General features: G+C 45.4%; 1 protein-coding gene across 1 annotated transcript in view; it reads right to left on the reverse strand.

Moving 5' to 3' along the window:
* mmp24 (matrix metallopeptidase 24) overlaps nucleotides 1-14,315 on the reverse strand; it is an 82,422-nt gene extending 68,107 nt beyond the window's left edge. Inside the window, exon 1 of the mRNA XM_085275327.1 lies at nucleotides 13,733-14,315. Coding sequence (XP_085131453.1) covers nucleotides 13,733-13,882 — 150 coding nt within the window. The 5' untranslated portion in view covers nucleotides 13,883-14,315. The remainder of the gene's footprint in view (nucleotides 1-13,732) is intronic.
* Between the last annotated feature and the right edge of the window lie 1,164 nt (nucleotides 14,316-15,479).

Below are 15,479 nucleotides of genomic sequence, written 5' to 3' on the forward strand. Positions count from 1 at the left end.
ACAAAGACTCAACATGTCAGCACAGAAACCCAAAAACACAACAGGCACCTCACGCGGTAACAAAAAGGCTCAAAATGCCAACAAAGCCTCAACCAGCCACAAAAAACTGCTTTCAGCTACTCTGTTATCCACAGGAAGTCAGCCCACGTTTGATTTAGCAGATTATTTTTACATCAGTCCCAGTTCTTCATGGAAATGTGTCAACCACTACAGTTTGTAGCAACAACGGAGACGCTCAAACTGCCAACTAAAGGAATCAAAGTGACAAGAAACAAGCTTGAAATGAAACAGGAAACCCCCAAAACATGACCACACTCAAAATCCAACAGTCTCAGAAACAAAGAGACAGCAACGTGATTCAAAGATACGGCAACAAAGACTCAAAAATAACAACAACAGACAAGAGAACAACGAAAGAACAAAGACAAGAAAAACAACAACATCAAAGACTCAAACAGCAACAAACGCTTGAAATAAAAACAGACATCAAAGAAATTCTGAACACCGAAAACTACAACAAAGAAATCCAAAATTACAGGAACAAAGACTTAAAATGGCAACGCAGAGACACAGAAACACAACAAAGACACTTAAAACTACAACGAACAACACAATAACAACAAGAACGACAAAAAACAAAAACAGATTTAAAACAGCAACAATAAAGGATTCAAATAAACAACTGAAATTTAGAAAGATGAGGGCAACGAGGCCGAAGATGATCAAAAAGAAATTCCAAACAGCTTCTCCTAATATTTCGGAAGCTCGGGGGTCGGTCTGATTGTGGCCGTGCACGCAAACATACAAACCTGCTGTTCAAGCATTCATTTTATCAGTACAACAAAGACGCTTCATTTTCCTCCATCGCGAAGCCTCGCCGTCTCCATCTACGCAGCAGCACAACAACAACAGCTCCCTGCCGCCGGGGATGCATTTGTCACAAATGTTCAGCAAAGCTTCCCTCACACACTTTCTCACACTCGCTCGCTGCCTGCTGTGAGTGTTTCTCATCCGTCAGCTGAATACGAGTGCTGTGGCTTGAAGGGGGCACCTGAAGAGATTGTAAAAGCCTGAACGGGGGCTTTATTTTTGGCTTCCTGGCACCAGCTCCAACCGTTGGTGCCGTGCAGCCTCGATGGAAGCTTTGATTTGATGTGACTTGATAGAAAAATAAATAAATATGGAACGAAGCTTTCTCTTGTGTGCAGAGACTTACAGATTACTCACATCCTGTTGTTCTCTATGTTTCAGTGTTTGAAGTTGACAGTATTCACTTATGTTCTTCACCAGGTTTGCTCGTTTATCTGCTTCCTCAGAAAACCAGCACACGCCGTACTCCTGTACCTCTCCCACCCCCTGATGGACCATCAAAAGCCAGATTACAATCAAATTAGCAGAATTAAAGGTATATTTTATATTCTGTGCTTGTTTTCCTCTCCTGACACCTACACTGGCACCTTCATTACAGAAATCCTGGTTCCATTTTCCACTTGATAAAATGCCCGGATTTGTTGAAAACACACAAATCTATCACTCAACTTTGATTAGGGACACACTTCCCTGCAGGACGCGCGTCTCTTTCCAAGCCTCTCTCTAAAACATATTGCAGTAACATTCGGTCAGTTCCAAGCAGCCTCTGGGGCTCAAAAATGGAGCCAACGCTGTGCCGCCCAAAACTGCAGTTCCTCTAATGTCCACTTGAGGCTGGCTGCAGCAGTGAGTCAGACCCAATGTTAAAATGCCTGAAATTTACAGGAGAAATAAACATGTTTTGGTCTTTGTAGCTAATTTCCCCTTCATACAACATCTCAGGTGGCAAAGCGGGATTTCATTCACCCAATTTAAACTTTATTGAGGCTGAAAGATGCCGGCATGACCGCAGAGAGAGGCAGGTGTGCTGACAAAGATGGCCGTAGCTGTTAGCGGTCCGCTAGCTAACTGGAGACCCTGAACTGGACCGTTTGTGCTGTTGGAGCCTTTGTAATTAAATGATCTGACCTATAATGTGGCTGCTGTGCAGTAAATTTTAAAGCACGTCCACAAAGTCTGACCTCCAGTTTTGGCGAAATTCTAGGATTTTAATTATCTGTTGCTTAGAGGTGATTAAAAGGTGTGTGTGTACTTGTGTACTCCACCCTCCAAATACTGTCACTTCAAGCTTCAGAAAACCAGCATGAAAGATCTGCAGGTCTGCTCTGTCTGCAGGACACGCTGACGTCTTTTAGGGAGTCGGGACTGAGGACACTTTATGACACAGCGACGGCCTCTGCAGGCTTCTATGTGGTTGTTTGATGGAGAGGGACAAGACACAGATTAATAGACTAGTAATGAGTGCCAGCTCTGTCCTGGCCAGGCCCCTAGACTCCACAGAGGAGGTTGGTGAGTGGACGATGTCAGCTGAGCTAATGTCCTTTATGGACAACACCTCTCACCCCTGACTGTGGAGGCCTGATGTCTTAACTTTGAGCCGTGAAGCTTCATTCTGTGACGTTTGTTCATCAGATCAGCCTGAAGAAGCTGCTGCTTCATGTTTCAGTAACAGCGTCTGTGCTCACAGGGACGGGCAAACTAAATTCCCCTTCTTCCCACACACCACGAACAGAAATCAGACGACATGAATAAACGGACCTTGAGGCCAAAAATCAAATTAAACTGAAGATGATCATCTTCATGCATTAAACGCGTGAAGAGAAATCCGTGACTGAGCCAAAAGCGCTGTCAGTGGTTTAATCCAACACCCTGCAGGGCAGCTCAGAGAGAACAATGCAAACTGTTGTCGGATCTGTCGATCACTCAGTGACGGACTCGGTGAGCTGAAGAACTTCAGGAGAAAGCCAACTCAAAGGAGAGCGTGAGCACAAGCTTCAGAAATGCTGACTCTGAGCTGTACTGATAGAAAGCAGGACTAACACAGCAGAGGTCAAAGGTTAAACTCCCACGGGGCCAATCCGAGCTTCAGGTGTATGCAGTGGGTTTGCTGGCGAGTGTGCTCAGACTCACAAATGCCAAACTTTCACAAACTGAAAATAACAGCACTTCTTCAGGCACGATGCATTCTGGGAGGTTCCCCCTGTGGGACCTGAGAGGTTTTCTTTCCACTCAGCCGTCTCCCGGCTCAGCTCACAGCTGGATCGATTTGTTGATAAAGACTTCCATAACTAACATTCATGTGAAAGGTCAAAGTTTTAGATAATCAGATCAGTGCATGCACAAGAATCCCCGTGAGTCTGAAGCTCAGATTCTCACAGTTACTGTGGGGCGGGTCCTACAAAAGGCCACGCCCCATGGTAACTGTGAGGCGTGGATTTATTTGGATGTTCCTGAGCACTGATTGGCAGTTATCATGGCTTCCTGTCCAAATATGGTCATTTTCGGACAAAATGTTCAAAGTGTGACTTTGAAATGAGTCCAGACACAAATGTGCGACATCACGTTAAAAATGAGGAAACAAATTTAGTGCTGAAAACAGGTCAGTGTTACCAACATTTTTTTTTTTTGCTTGATTTTGTTGTTTTCTCATATTTGTCCTATTTTTAGTCATGTAAATATTGCCACTTTTTTGCCCTCACAGAAAAACAGGTCTGGTTTTATGTGCCTCTGCGTTTACATGTAAACACACTGTGATCAGCACCATCCACAGTGAGCAGGCTACAGACGCTCCAGCACAAAAACAAGGGTCATAAATTGTCAGATGTTCCAGAGCCGGCAGCTTTTCACAGGTTTGTGAATGTTCAGGAAATGTTTGTTTACATCTCACAGTAAATAATTACTCCTCCATCACACCAATTGCAGCACACATGGACTCACACGCTGCACTTCAACGTGACGTCTAACTTAGAAAACACTCGTGTTTATGTAATATGAAACCCTTTTGAGGAACGCCCAGGTGGGACTGATGGGCTCACAGCTATGACCTCATGTCTGTGGTTTCATATAACGCTCACACGCCGTCCACGGCGACACACGTGCCGGACGATCAGAGCGTGCAGGATGTAGCGTAGCTGCTCGCCTTTGTCAGACAGAGAGGAGGGAGACGCAGAGCTGGGAGATGTTAAACAACAGCTTTCCTACATCGCCACCTTCTCCAGTCCAGGGCTGGTGTTGCTCCTCTTCCTGTGCTTCCTGTCTGCCTCTTACTGCTCCTCTGTGTGATCTTGGATCCGCTTCCTTTGAAGGGTAGCTCCTCATGTGGCTTCTCTTTTTTTTACATCCTTTGTTCTCCTTTGACTTCACCGGAGCCTTTCTCTGTTTCTCTGAGAGTTTAGTCTGAGCGCGCTCCCTCAGTCTTTGTCTTGTTTCCAATTTATTTGCAGAGTTCGGATCCTTTGCACCACCTTTGGACATCCCGCCTCGCACCCACAGCACCTTCTGTTTACTGCAAGACTTCAGAAAATAAAGTATTTGATTTTGTAACTGTTGTTCTGCCCCCTTTGGTGTCTGGATCATCACCTCATTGCAAAACCAACAAAAGAAAAACACCACAGGAAATACACAGCAGGCTCCAGATACACGGGATATATCTGACTGATCCTAACATCAGCAATCAGGCTAAGTGGTCACATGAAGCTGGTTATCAACTTAATAAATCCACCCGGTGCTTATTAATCTAACTAAGAGACAGAATATAACCAATTACTAAAATGCACAGGTCCACTTAGATAATCAGAAGTGTAATATTAGAAAAGCAGCAACAGACACGATAATAAGCACTGTTTGAATGTTCGCGTCAAGTGCTTTGGTCACATAATTACAAATGTATATTCATATGTTTGGACGTACATGGAGTGAGTCTTAGCTGTGCAGCATAAGTCTCTGTGCAGATGTGGCCCTGTAATGTGGGCGAACACCAAAAACACAGGGGTAACCCTGGAGGTACCTCTCCCCGCTGCACAGTGAAGACCTCTGCAGCAGCTGCGCAACAACAGCAAAACACACACGAGTACATCTGAGAAACGTTTCGTGGAAATGCGGCCAGCAGCCGTTCAGATGCATCCGCCTCGATGGATCGACTTCCCTAGAGCTGCGAGCGTGAGCGAAAATCCAGCATCAGTCAGGGTGTGAATCAAAGCTGTGGAAACGGAGGAGACTCGTGAGTCAACGGGAGCAGAAGCTTTACCTCCACAACATCCTCAATAATTTAAAAAGCCCTTCAGGTGCGCAGCTATACCGGTGATGCTCCTGTCAGGCCATCCCGGCCACATCCAACTGGAAGACGGGACGGGGGAGCCATCAGCAACCATCGGCAGATTTATCGTTTTGAGGCGTCATTTCTGGTAAAATGTTTGTTGTTGCTTGAAAAGGCCGAGCTCCTCTGTGGTGCTTTTAATCAGAAGATTTACAGATGAGAAAGATATGACGAGAGGAACGGGAACGAAACTTCATTTTTCTTTTGACTGAAGCTTCAAACTTTATAAGCGTATTTTTAAGCAGCTGAGCTTTTATTAAGCGTTGTTTACAGATTGCATGAATAAGAAACGCGGCTCTCAAACTTCAAAGCAACTTAAAATATACCAACATAAAAATGTGATTTTGGTGTCTGACAGGCCTCAGGTGTATCCATCCATTCACTGCCTAAAGCTGCTCTCACGAGGATTATTACCCATTTATTTATTGTTGTAGTTATCATGTATATTCTGACGGCATCATTTTATGCTTCTGATGCATGCTGGTGCTCACATGACAATAAAACATGTGATCCCGCTGATGTTTGAGGAACAGGCCATCATAAAAAGTAATCGTTTATTACATGATGAAAGACACAGCGCTGAACTGAGATCAGATTTAATAAAGTATCTGCAGCCATGCATTATTAGATGAAGTGGCTACTGTGTTTATGTGAGAGTGAATTATTTTACACCAAATGTTATAAAGAATTAAAGGTTCGTAGAACTAAAGTGAAACAGGTCCAAAGCAGCTCAGAGGTCATTTGCATGAAAATTTAAATTTAATCCAAGCGCCCGCTTTAAAAAATAAAAACCGATGAAAGACTGAAGCTGCTCATGTCCACTCGATAAAAAGTTAATGCACAACCTGCAGGGAATGGCTGAGAATGTAAAAGGGTTCAGGGCGGCTGTTCAACAGGGTCCATGGAGCTCACGCTCATTTTAAACGTGCACTCCGCCGAGTCACATGTTCAACTATACAAGCTGCTGTTCTCCTCCTGCCTCGATGAGCAAAGCTGTTCTCGTTCTGCAGCTACCGTCTTTTATGTTTTCCCCAAATAAGGCACTTCTTAAAATGTGTTCCTCGGTCTTCAGATTGTAGATCAGGTCGGTGTGAGGGGCGGATCGCTGGGTTGTGGGGATGAACGGTCGGCTTCTCTGGTATTTTTATGCGATTTGATTTTTGCACTTCGGTTGGATCAATCGGATCAAAGCGTACGTTGCTAATCCAGTTTATAACGCAAGATCCAAAACGTCTAACAGCAAAGATGTGACCGCATCACTTCAGCATCGTTTCAGCATGCAGCGAAGGCTCGATGTCAGCAGTGCCGTCTCAGGATTGATGGACAGATGGATGAACAGATTTATCAACAGATCAATGGAGATTTTATGGATGGATGAAGCAGAAGGGAAGAGGAGGTCTGAGTGATGGACAACGGGATGTGGGAAGTACTTCTGCTTTGTTCAAACTGCTGTCAGCTTCCAAATGCTAGTCTTCTGAGCTCTGTTCAGACGCACCATAATCAGATAACAGGCTTACAGCCCTGCGCCTCACGCCTGTGTTTTCGCTTTATTTTTGAAAGTTCACAGTAAAAATTCCTGACAAACAGATCAGTTAGTTTACGATAGCGATGCACATTGCAGAGGTACACCAGGATGATGCGCCCAGCTGCAGGCGCAGAGCGTAATTAAGTTCACATCCTGGTGTGAAATGGTTTCCTCTTCCTGCGCTGCCACACTGATCAAGCGTAATCCTTCGGCGGCGCACCCGGGGAACTCGCGGAGAGGCAAGATGCTCTTACTCGCCGCACGCACGGATTCATTTATAATTAGAACGGCACTCACATTTCTGTCCTGCTCAGCATCTCCAGCGCGCTGCAGGACTCTCATCTAAAGCTGCAGCCTAATGATGCAAGAAAACACAGTGCTGTGGTATTAACAGCCATCTAACAGCCTCTTGACTGCTGTATGTCTTACACAATGGCTTTCCATTAAAGTCCTGCTGGTGTTTTGCTGTTTACGCTTGTGATTACATCACGACACCAGCTTTACTGGATGCTGAAACAATTACTCGATTTAATCAATTATCCACCTGACTGAGAATTAATCGGCCTCTGTGCTGGGAATCGTGTCTGAAAAACCTCTGTAATATTGTTAGGCCCCTTTGTGTGCAACTTGATTTTATAAACCTTCATTAAAAAGTTCATAAGATGCTAAAAAAACAGAATATTAAAAGATCTGAATGTGCAGCATCTTCAATCTCTGAGTTAATACTTTCAATCATAAAGCAGCTGCACAGGTCAGAGGCAACCTGTCGCCACAACATCATGGTGCGACTCAGACCGACTGCAATCACTCGCAGACACGCTGGAAACGGTTTGCAGTTAATCTGAGTTTGTGCTGATGAACACAACTCATCTCTGCACTCGACTGAACGGGTTCCACACAGCTGGGTTCTGCTTAAGGTTCCATATAACTGCTGATTTGTGGTTTTCACTGATTGTCACAGTTAATAATCATATTATCAAACTGACTTAACTGATGGGAGACAGACTGTCTCCACCTGTCTCCTTCGATCTGACTGTGATCACTGACCTTTTCCCCCCATGTGACCGTAGCACGGGACAAATGATTCTGCAGCATTAAATAAGGGAACAGCTCAGAGCTCCAGATTAGGGGACCGTGCATGGTGTAAAATGACAAGTTAAAATAAAAATATGGAGTAAAAACAGATCAAACTTCACGTTTTCACATTTCATGAACATTTACGGAAACACAACGAAGAAGCTGAGATGTCAACAGCACGTCTCGGTTTTTGTGCATTGGTGCAACCACAATCGTCGCATTACAAACTACAGTTTACTTCCTGGAAGTCGCATTTATGATCCAAGCAATTAATCGAGATCTGAAAATATTTGGAACTTTCAGACGTCGTTGTGCCGCCTCTCTCGCGTCGTGAGACCGATGCGTCTTTGTAGACGTTAGCTCCCGCCGGGGGCCGTTTCCCTGGATGGCAGCCATGTTTACGCGTGCACAATCTGATTAAAACTGAGATTAGAGCTTCAAGGTGATCCGATCCTGACGAGCGTTTTGTGGATCAAAGGTTTCAACAGATTCAATAATTCTGATACGTGCAGAATTGTCCATCTTCCCAGAAATAGTAGAAGTTGTGATTTCCGACTGTCAGGATTTCTCACACTAACACAGACCAGTTTTCTGTCACTCCCACCACGTCTACCACTAAACTAACTGACCTGCACCGTAAGGATAAATTCTCTCCAAACATGAGAAGAAGTGTTTGCACAAATCCAATTAATGATTGACGCAACCACCTGGAAATGTTGAAAATCTTCTGACTGGCTTGTTTACATAAAGCATTTTTATTCCCATCAGACCTTTGATCCGGTTAAGCGCGTCCATGTAAACATGGCTAATGTGTCAAGACACTGCTGCTGATGTATACCTGGAAAGGTTTGGCAAAAGGCATTTATGTGTGAACACGCTGTGATCCTGCTGAGAACATTAAGAAGCTCTGCCAGTCAATCACGACAGCGAGGACCGGTGACAGTCCTTCCTCTGCCAGTGACACATCAGACTGTGCACAGAAGGAGCAGCACATCAGGCAGTCGTGCATATTATGAATTTATATCATGGCGGTTTGAAAAGCACGTAAATTATTAAACAGGGCAGGTTGATTGAGTTCAGCTGAGCCAACCATCCACCGCATCTCTGCTTCCAAGTCCTTTAAACGGCTCCTCAAATGTAGTTTGTCCTCGGCTCGCTGCACCCCGACAGAACAATACCTTCATCAAATGCACAGTGACAACTCCTCTTATTTACAGCTGCAGCTCGCACCGAGCGAGCGGCAAAGGGTGGGTGAGGAAGACAATGGCTGAGGAGGGAGATGGACGGGAGAGAGGAAGACCGAGGCAACACTGTGGATCGGGAAACTCTGAAGAATAACGTCGGCACTTCACTCCAGCGATGGCAAATCGGGACAAAGCTTATCGATAACAGGTGCGAATTCACACCCGCCCACACAGGGCTCGGGTAAGTACAGCACAGCAGGCTCGTTTAGCCCATTTCTCAGGTGTAATGTGGTGTTTATAAGCCTCCAGGGACGGCGCTCCCCCCCAGCGCTCCTCTCCTCCAGGGAGGGAAGAGAAAAACAAAAACCAGCCTAGAGAGGTTTGGAAACGTGCTTTCCCCGTCATAACAACAAACCGCTGCCATCACGATAACTAGGCCTGGACGTTCTCCTCATTGTCATCTTCACATTATTTCTGCCACGTCACCACCACTGGTGTCATTATCCACATCCACAGCGTTATAATCCCAGCAAAGATACTTTGAATCAAAGGGGCATGAATGTTACGCTGCACCGCTCAGTGTCTTCAGCACCCAGAAACATCTTTTGTTTAACAGTGACTCAGCTGATTGGCTGCTAACCTGACATTGGTTAACACTGGGTTAATCATCTGTTTATGAAGCAGCAGCACAACAGCAGCAGCAGCGCCGGCCCACACAACAGTTGTTTGTTTCTTCTAGTCGCAAATCCTTGGATTGAAACACATTTGTAGGTTTGCAGGCTGCAGAAATTTGACCAATTGTGTAAACAGGCGAACAGACAAAGGAGCGCGGACGAGCGAGTCAGCCTCCTTCTGCCTCCGCTCCCCCTCTTTCTCTGCCTGTCTGCACAGAGAAGCATCTGTGTTTTCACTCCTGAGCGGCGGCGTGCCCACCGCTGCAGGGCTGCGTGTTTGTGTCACCGCGGCAGCCTGAAGGTCGCTGCTCGGCCACGAGGCGCCGAAGGGTTCGGAGTGACGGCTGAGTGTCGAGAGATCGATAACTTTGATACTAGTTCAATGAGTGCTTCTGTGGTGGTTTTCACATCTGCATTTATTCATTTATTTGCATTTTTAAAATATTTTTTTCAAGAAGAACCGTTAAATAAAAACTCAATTCCGTGTTTTTACCATTTAAGGTAGAACGTCATTAAGAGCTTTAACCTCCTAGGACCTGGCGTCCACACATTTTGGGTTATTTAGACCAAAATACTCAATTTTGCTCTAGAAGGGCCTGATATCCACCTACGAGGACATTATGCTGCTACTGTTCTATCAAAATCTTAAACGAATATCCTCATATGTGGCTCTTATTTTTCTTAAAAACAAAAATAAGGTAAAAAATAAAATCTGGTAATTCTTTGTTTTTACATTCATCGGGCCCCAATCAGCCCAAATATCAAAGAGAAATTAAAAATGAATGCAGTGGAAGATCTTAGGAGGTTAATGTCTCTATAATGAAGAAAAAGTTCATCCATGCAAAACAATCCATTTAAAAACTTTATTTATTTAATTCATCTATTAATTGCTCTCTTTGAAGTCATCAATATGCAACATTTCATGGTTAGAAATGAGCAAAACGAAGCTTTCTAGTTTTTTGTTTTCACATCAGTGATGTCACAGGATTTCTCCTGCATAGAGAAGTATATTTAAGGCTGGAGTAGCTAAATGTCATTCATTTATTTAAAGGCATCAGTATTTATTTGAAGGCAGTCACTTTAAGTTGCAAAGACAAAATAAATGTGCCTGTGTATTTCAGGGTGAGACCAAATGTTTTTAATATGGAGAACTTGGAAATTGTGATTCAGCGTAAACTTGCAATTTCTTTATTACATTTTGCACCAGTGTTCGGGGGGTTTGCTGACAGAAGTGTGCAGAATAACCCTCTGCTTCGTTTGCTTCTCTTTCACCCTGAGAGGGCGTTTAATGAGAATGAAATTAAAGTAAAGCCCTTTTGTTTTAGAATTAGCTTTAATTTTAACATTGTGTGTTCACTAATCAAATATAAGCTTCGCTTTTCTTTGCGGGATTAGAAATATCAGGAAACGCATCGTTTTCATCAAACGAGCTAATACAGACTCACGGCACAGCCTTCCTCCCAAACCTCCAAGTACTGAGACTGCAAACCTCATTACATCCCAGCAGGAGAACTCACAATTTCAAACTTTCACATGATGAGCAGCAGCATGTGAAGCAGACACATGAATAAACGGCACCTGTGACGTGATCGAAAGCTTCCCAGAAAAACATGAAGGCCTGCACAGATGTGACCTCTGCAGCCTCAGCTGTCACACAAAGACTTCAGCATGCTCAGGCAGAAACACACACGCACACAACATCAGCAATCAAACAACTTCCACAATCCATGTGACGGCTGGAGCTTCAAGACCGAAGCTGTTAGGAGTCACCCGGTTCCACGTCCGCTGCCTCCCCACGTCTTCCCTGCAGGGGTTTCAGTAGTTCGAGCTTCAGTGGTTTTCTCAGCCCCGACTGCGTCCTCCAACTAAACACTCATATCTGACAGTTGTTTCTAAAATAACCCTGTAATCCTGAAAGTACCAGTTTAGAGTTCAGGGCACATACGTGCACTTATTTACACCGCTGCTAGAAGTCGTTTAAACCTGAAACTTAACGGCATGTTGCAATAAGCTGCTGCACAAACATGTTGTTTGTTAAGCCTCAAAATGTAAAAAACCCCCAAAAACTTAGCAAACAATATAAACAATGCATCGATTTTAACAGTAAGAAACAAATGACGTGATGAACTGCCAAAAACTGCAGTTCCTCCAACGTCCAGCAGAGGCTGCAATAAATAGGCTCAAATAAACTTGTTTACAGCCTGATATATATAAATAAATAAATACTTTCAGAACAACTGTAGAGGACCTGAAAATGTTTTTATAAATAACATCTGTTGTTTTTCATCTGCTTAGATTGAATGAAGGTTTAAACTTTGCATTATTAGAGGCGTGGCCTCTCTGATTGACAGCCTATGGATGCAGCTTGTTAACTAAGATAGCTAGTATTGATAATTTAGTAATCCACTACTGCGAAACACATGTGGCCACTTGTGGCTCCATGAAAACTAACATGGCGAAGTCAGAAAGCCACAGCTTAAAAATGCTGTGGCTGCTTCCATCTTTTACATACAGTCTGTGTTTGGTACAGACTGTATGTCACATCGAACATTTAATGTTGACCAAAGGCAGCTGAAACTTAAACAAGGCAAACAGCGGTGACTTTTAAAAACTGATAAAAAGTCGTTGATGTTTATTTTTTCCATGAAAAAACAATGAAAAAGACCAGATTCCATTTTATTCCATGAAGTCACTAACATTTAAAATTTAGAGGGCTTTTAAGTTTTCAGCGAGATGTTAGGGGACATCACCCTGAGCGGAACATTTGTGGAAAGGCATTCAAATGAAACTGAAACTATTCTGAGAGTACTGATAATGTTTTTGCAGCATGTGTTGAGTAAACGCAGCTGAAACAAACACCGTCCTGAGTAACTCGTATTCATTTTTGTTATTTTTATTTCTTTATAAGAAAATGTTGGAAAATAAAAAGAGACAAATATCTGCAGAGCTCCGCGGGTCAGAGGAGACGTGTGTTTCTGTTCATCACACATCAGCGTCATTACAATATTTCGGGTTTGTGGAGCCTTAAACAAAGACTTCACCTTCAGCTCTGCGACACGTCACGATGGTGCGGGTTTGTGTGTGTGTGTGTGTGGGGGGGGGGGGGGGGGGGGGGGCGGCGGCGGCTCATTGGTTGTTTGTCTCAGTTGGAACCGCTGCAGCTCAGACGGGTCTGTGACTTCACAGCCGCGCGCGGCACAGCCACGGGCGCCCCTTTGTCTCTACCAAAGTGTCACTTCACAAAGACCACGCGCCGAAAACACCCACTCTCATCACGCGTGACCCAAACGCTCAGCCAGGTATCATCCTGCCTCTCAGCAAACATCGCAGGACCGCACGTGCGCTCTCCACACTTGAACTTTCTGTGCGGCCCGAGACAAAGCCCGGCCCTCGTGCACGAGCAGAACAGGTCTGAGCATTCGCGCGCACCTCTCCTCCGACTCCCAGCCAGCTCCATGAATTATGGAGGGAGGCTATATTTGGAGTGTGGAGGCCGAGGGAAGGGGCTCGCTGTGCTGCTGGAGCTTTGTTCACTGTACGCGCTCATCATTTATTGACTGGTGCCACGCGCGCTCTCCTGCACGCGCACATTCACCCTCAGTTCTAATTAGGGGATGATGGGGGGGGGGGGGGTGGTTAACAGCTGTCCATCAGCTCCCCCAAAACGCGCGTGTCCCAGCCGAGAGTTTCTCACACTTGCTTCATCATTTAGGACCTACTCCTCCTCCACCTCCTCCGCACAGCCAGAGGAGGAGGACAGCCAGATATCTGCGATCCACGCGTGACGAGACAAAAAACTACCAGGAGCGTTCACGAGTAAAGGCAGCGGGCATCCCCCCAGGATGGGAACAAAAGACCCTCTCTGACTCCCGGGGGGTGGGGGGCTGTCACTTTAGAGTGAGGTTCGAGGCTGGGGAGGGAGATGATTTTTTTTTTTTTTTTTTTGGGGGGGGGGGGGCACGGACGTGAAAAACATCCCGAGGACCGCACGACTCTCTGCTCCAGCCTGCGCGCGTTAACGCGGGGAGTGATGACGGCGTGGGTGTTTACCCCACGTTAACACACGCACGCACACCTCCTCACTCACCTCCACGATGAACGTCTTCTCCTCCCCGCACGCGGAAACGACCCAGAACAAAAGCGGGAAGTAGCAGGTCTTCCAGCAGAACCCCGGGAGCCCCGCTTTCCTCCTCCTGCGCCTCACTCCTCCACCTCCGCCTCCTCCTCCCGTCGCCATGGCTGTATCCCCGAATTCCCCCCCTCCTCCGCCTCCGCTTCCCGCCGGTGATGTCCAGGCTCCTGCTACGCTCTTTTACCGGAGGAAACGGTCCGTGCGCTCCTGCTTCATCCCGGCCACGGTCACTCGCGTCTCCTCCTCTCCGGGTTCCACGCACCGCTGCTGTGATCGCGCTGTGGGTTCGCTTCACTTAAGGGGCGAGCGGCTCACGCAGGTGCAGCGGGAACAGCTGAAGGAAGCCTGGCTACAGTAACGCGGGGATGCTGCTCCGGTCTGTCCGGTAACAGCAAGGAGGAGAAGGGGGAGGGACCGAGAGAGGGAGAGAGAGAGGAGGAGAGAGATGGATGTTGTGATGGATGTTGTTGCAGTACCTCTTTGCCCACACCAGGAGCGCTGCAGACGCAGAGGACTCGTCTGCGCGTGTTTTATCGTCCCTTAGAGGGTCGAGATTTCAGAATCAGAAAGCTGGTTTGGACGCACATATTCAACTCTGTATATTTTATATATTTTATTATTATTATTATTATTATTATTTTATTTTATTTTTTTACTATTTAATTTGTAAAAATGTGTATACACACACACACACACACACACACGTAGGAAAATATTTAGTATACACATCCAGAAATGCATACACTATTATATATTGTACATATATTTATTAGTTTCAGGTTGGCCATTCTTGTATTTTGCTCGTTTGTGTTGTTGTGTTTGCACATCTCTGTTGCTTGTGGGGCTCGCACACAAGAATTTCACTCGCATGTGCTGTGCCAGTGTGCCTGCACATGTGATGTGACAATAAAAGTGATTTGATTTGATTTGACGTTGGGGTTGAAGTGGGCTCGTTTCTAATGGAAAAAAGTAATAAAGAAGTCATGGAAACTTTACATTTCCACACATTACACAAAGATGATGCTTGAGAGGTGCGGTCAATGGATGAGAGGCGTTGTGTTTAAAGTCAGAGTCGTGAAGGTCGCCTAGAAACATTTTCAAGGACAGGATGTCTCTGTCACGATGATCCCACACAGCTTCAGTAATGCTGGGGCCCGGGCTCTGGGGGGGCCCATCCACGACTGATACTGTGTGTGTTTTATATCCACTTTATTTCACTGCACTGCCAGGGTTTGGCATCATTGTCCTGCTGAAAATCAAAGTTTACAGATAGCAGATCAGACTCTGGTGGTCCTTTTCTGAGTTCAGTTTATTAAAGATCTCCAAAACCACTGACTGACATGATGCTGAAACCATGACAGAGCCTCCGCCCGGCCTCACAGATGGCTGCAGACTCTCAGTGTTGGACCTCCTCCTACATACTGACCATTATGTGGATCCATCTCTCCATCAGACCTGTTCCTCTGATCTTCAGTTCAGTTCTTGTATAATTTTCATGCCTCAGTTTTCCTTTATTAAGAACGGCTTCCTGACAGCTGCCAGTCACTGAGACATTTCTGATAATCAGCTAAACGTGCAGATCATCTCTCAGGTCCTGTGTCAGGGCTTTGCCGGATTTCTTCCCGTTTCTTAAGAACATGAATTTCAGATGCTGTTCATTTACTCTTCCACGTCTTCAGTTTCTTCACGTGTTTAAGGACAC

Source organism: Mchenga conophoros, linkage group LG5 (assembly GCF_057382185.1).
Source record: "Mchenga conophoros isolate Kocher_MC1m ecotype Shallow Benthic linkage group LG5, M_conophoros_male_GT1.1, whole genome shotgun sequence".
Taxonomy (NCBI): Eukaryota; Metazoa; Chordata; class Actinopteri; order Cichliformes; family Cichlidae; genus Mchenga; species Mchenga conophoros.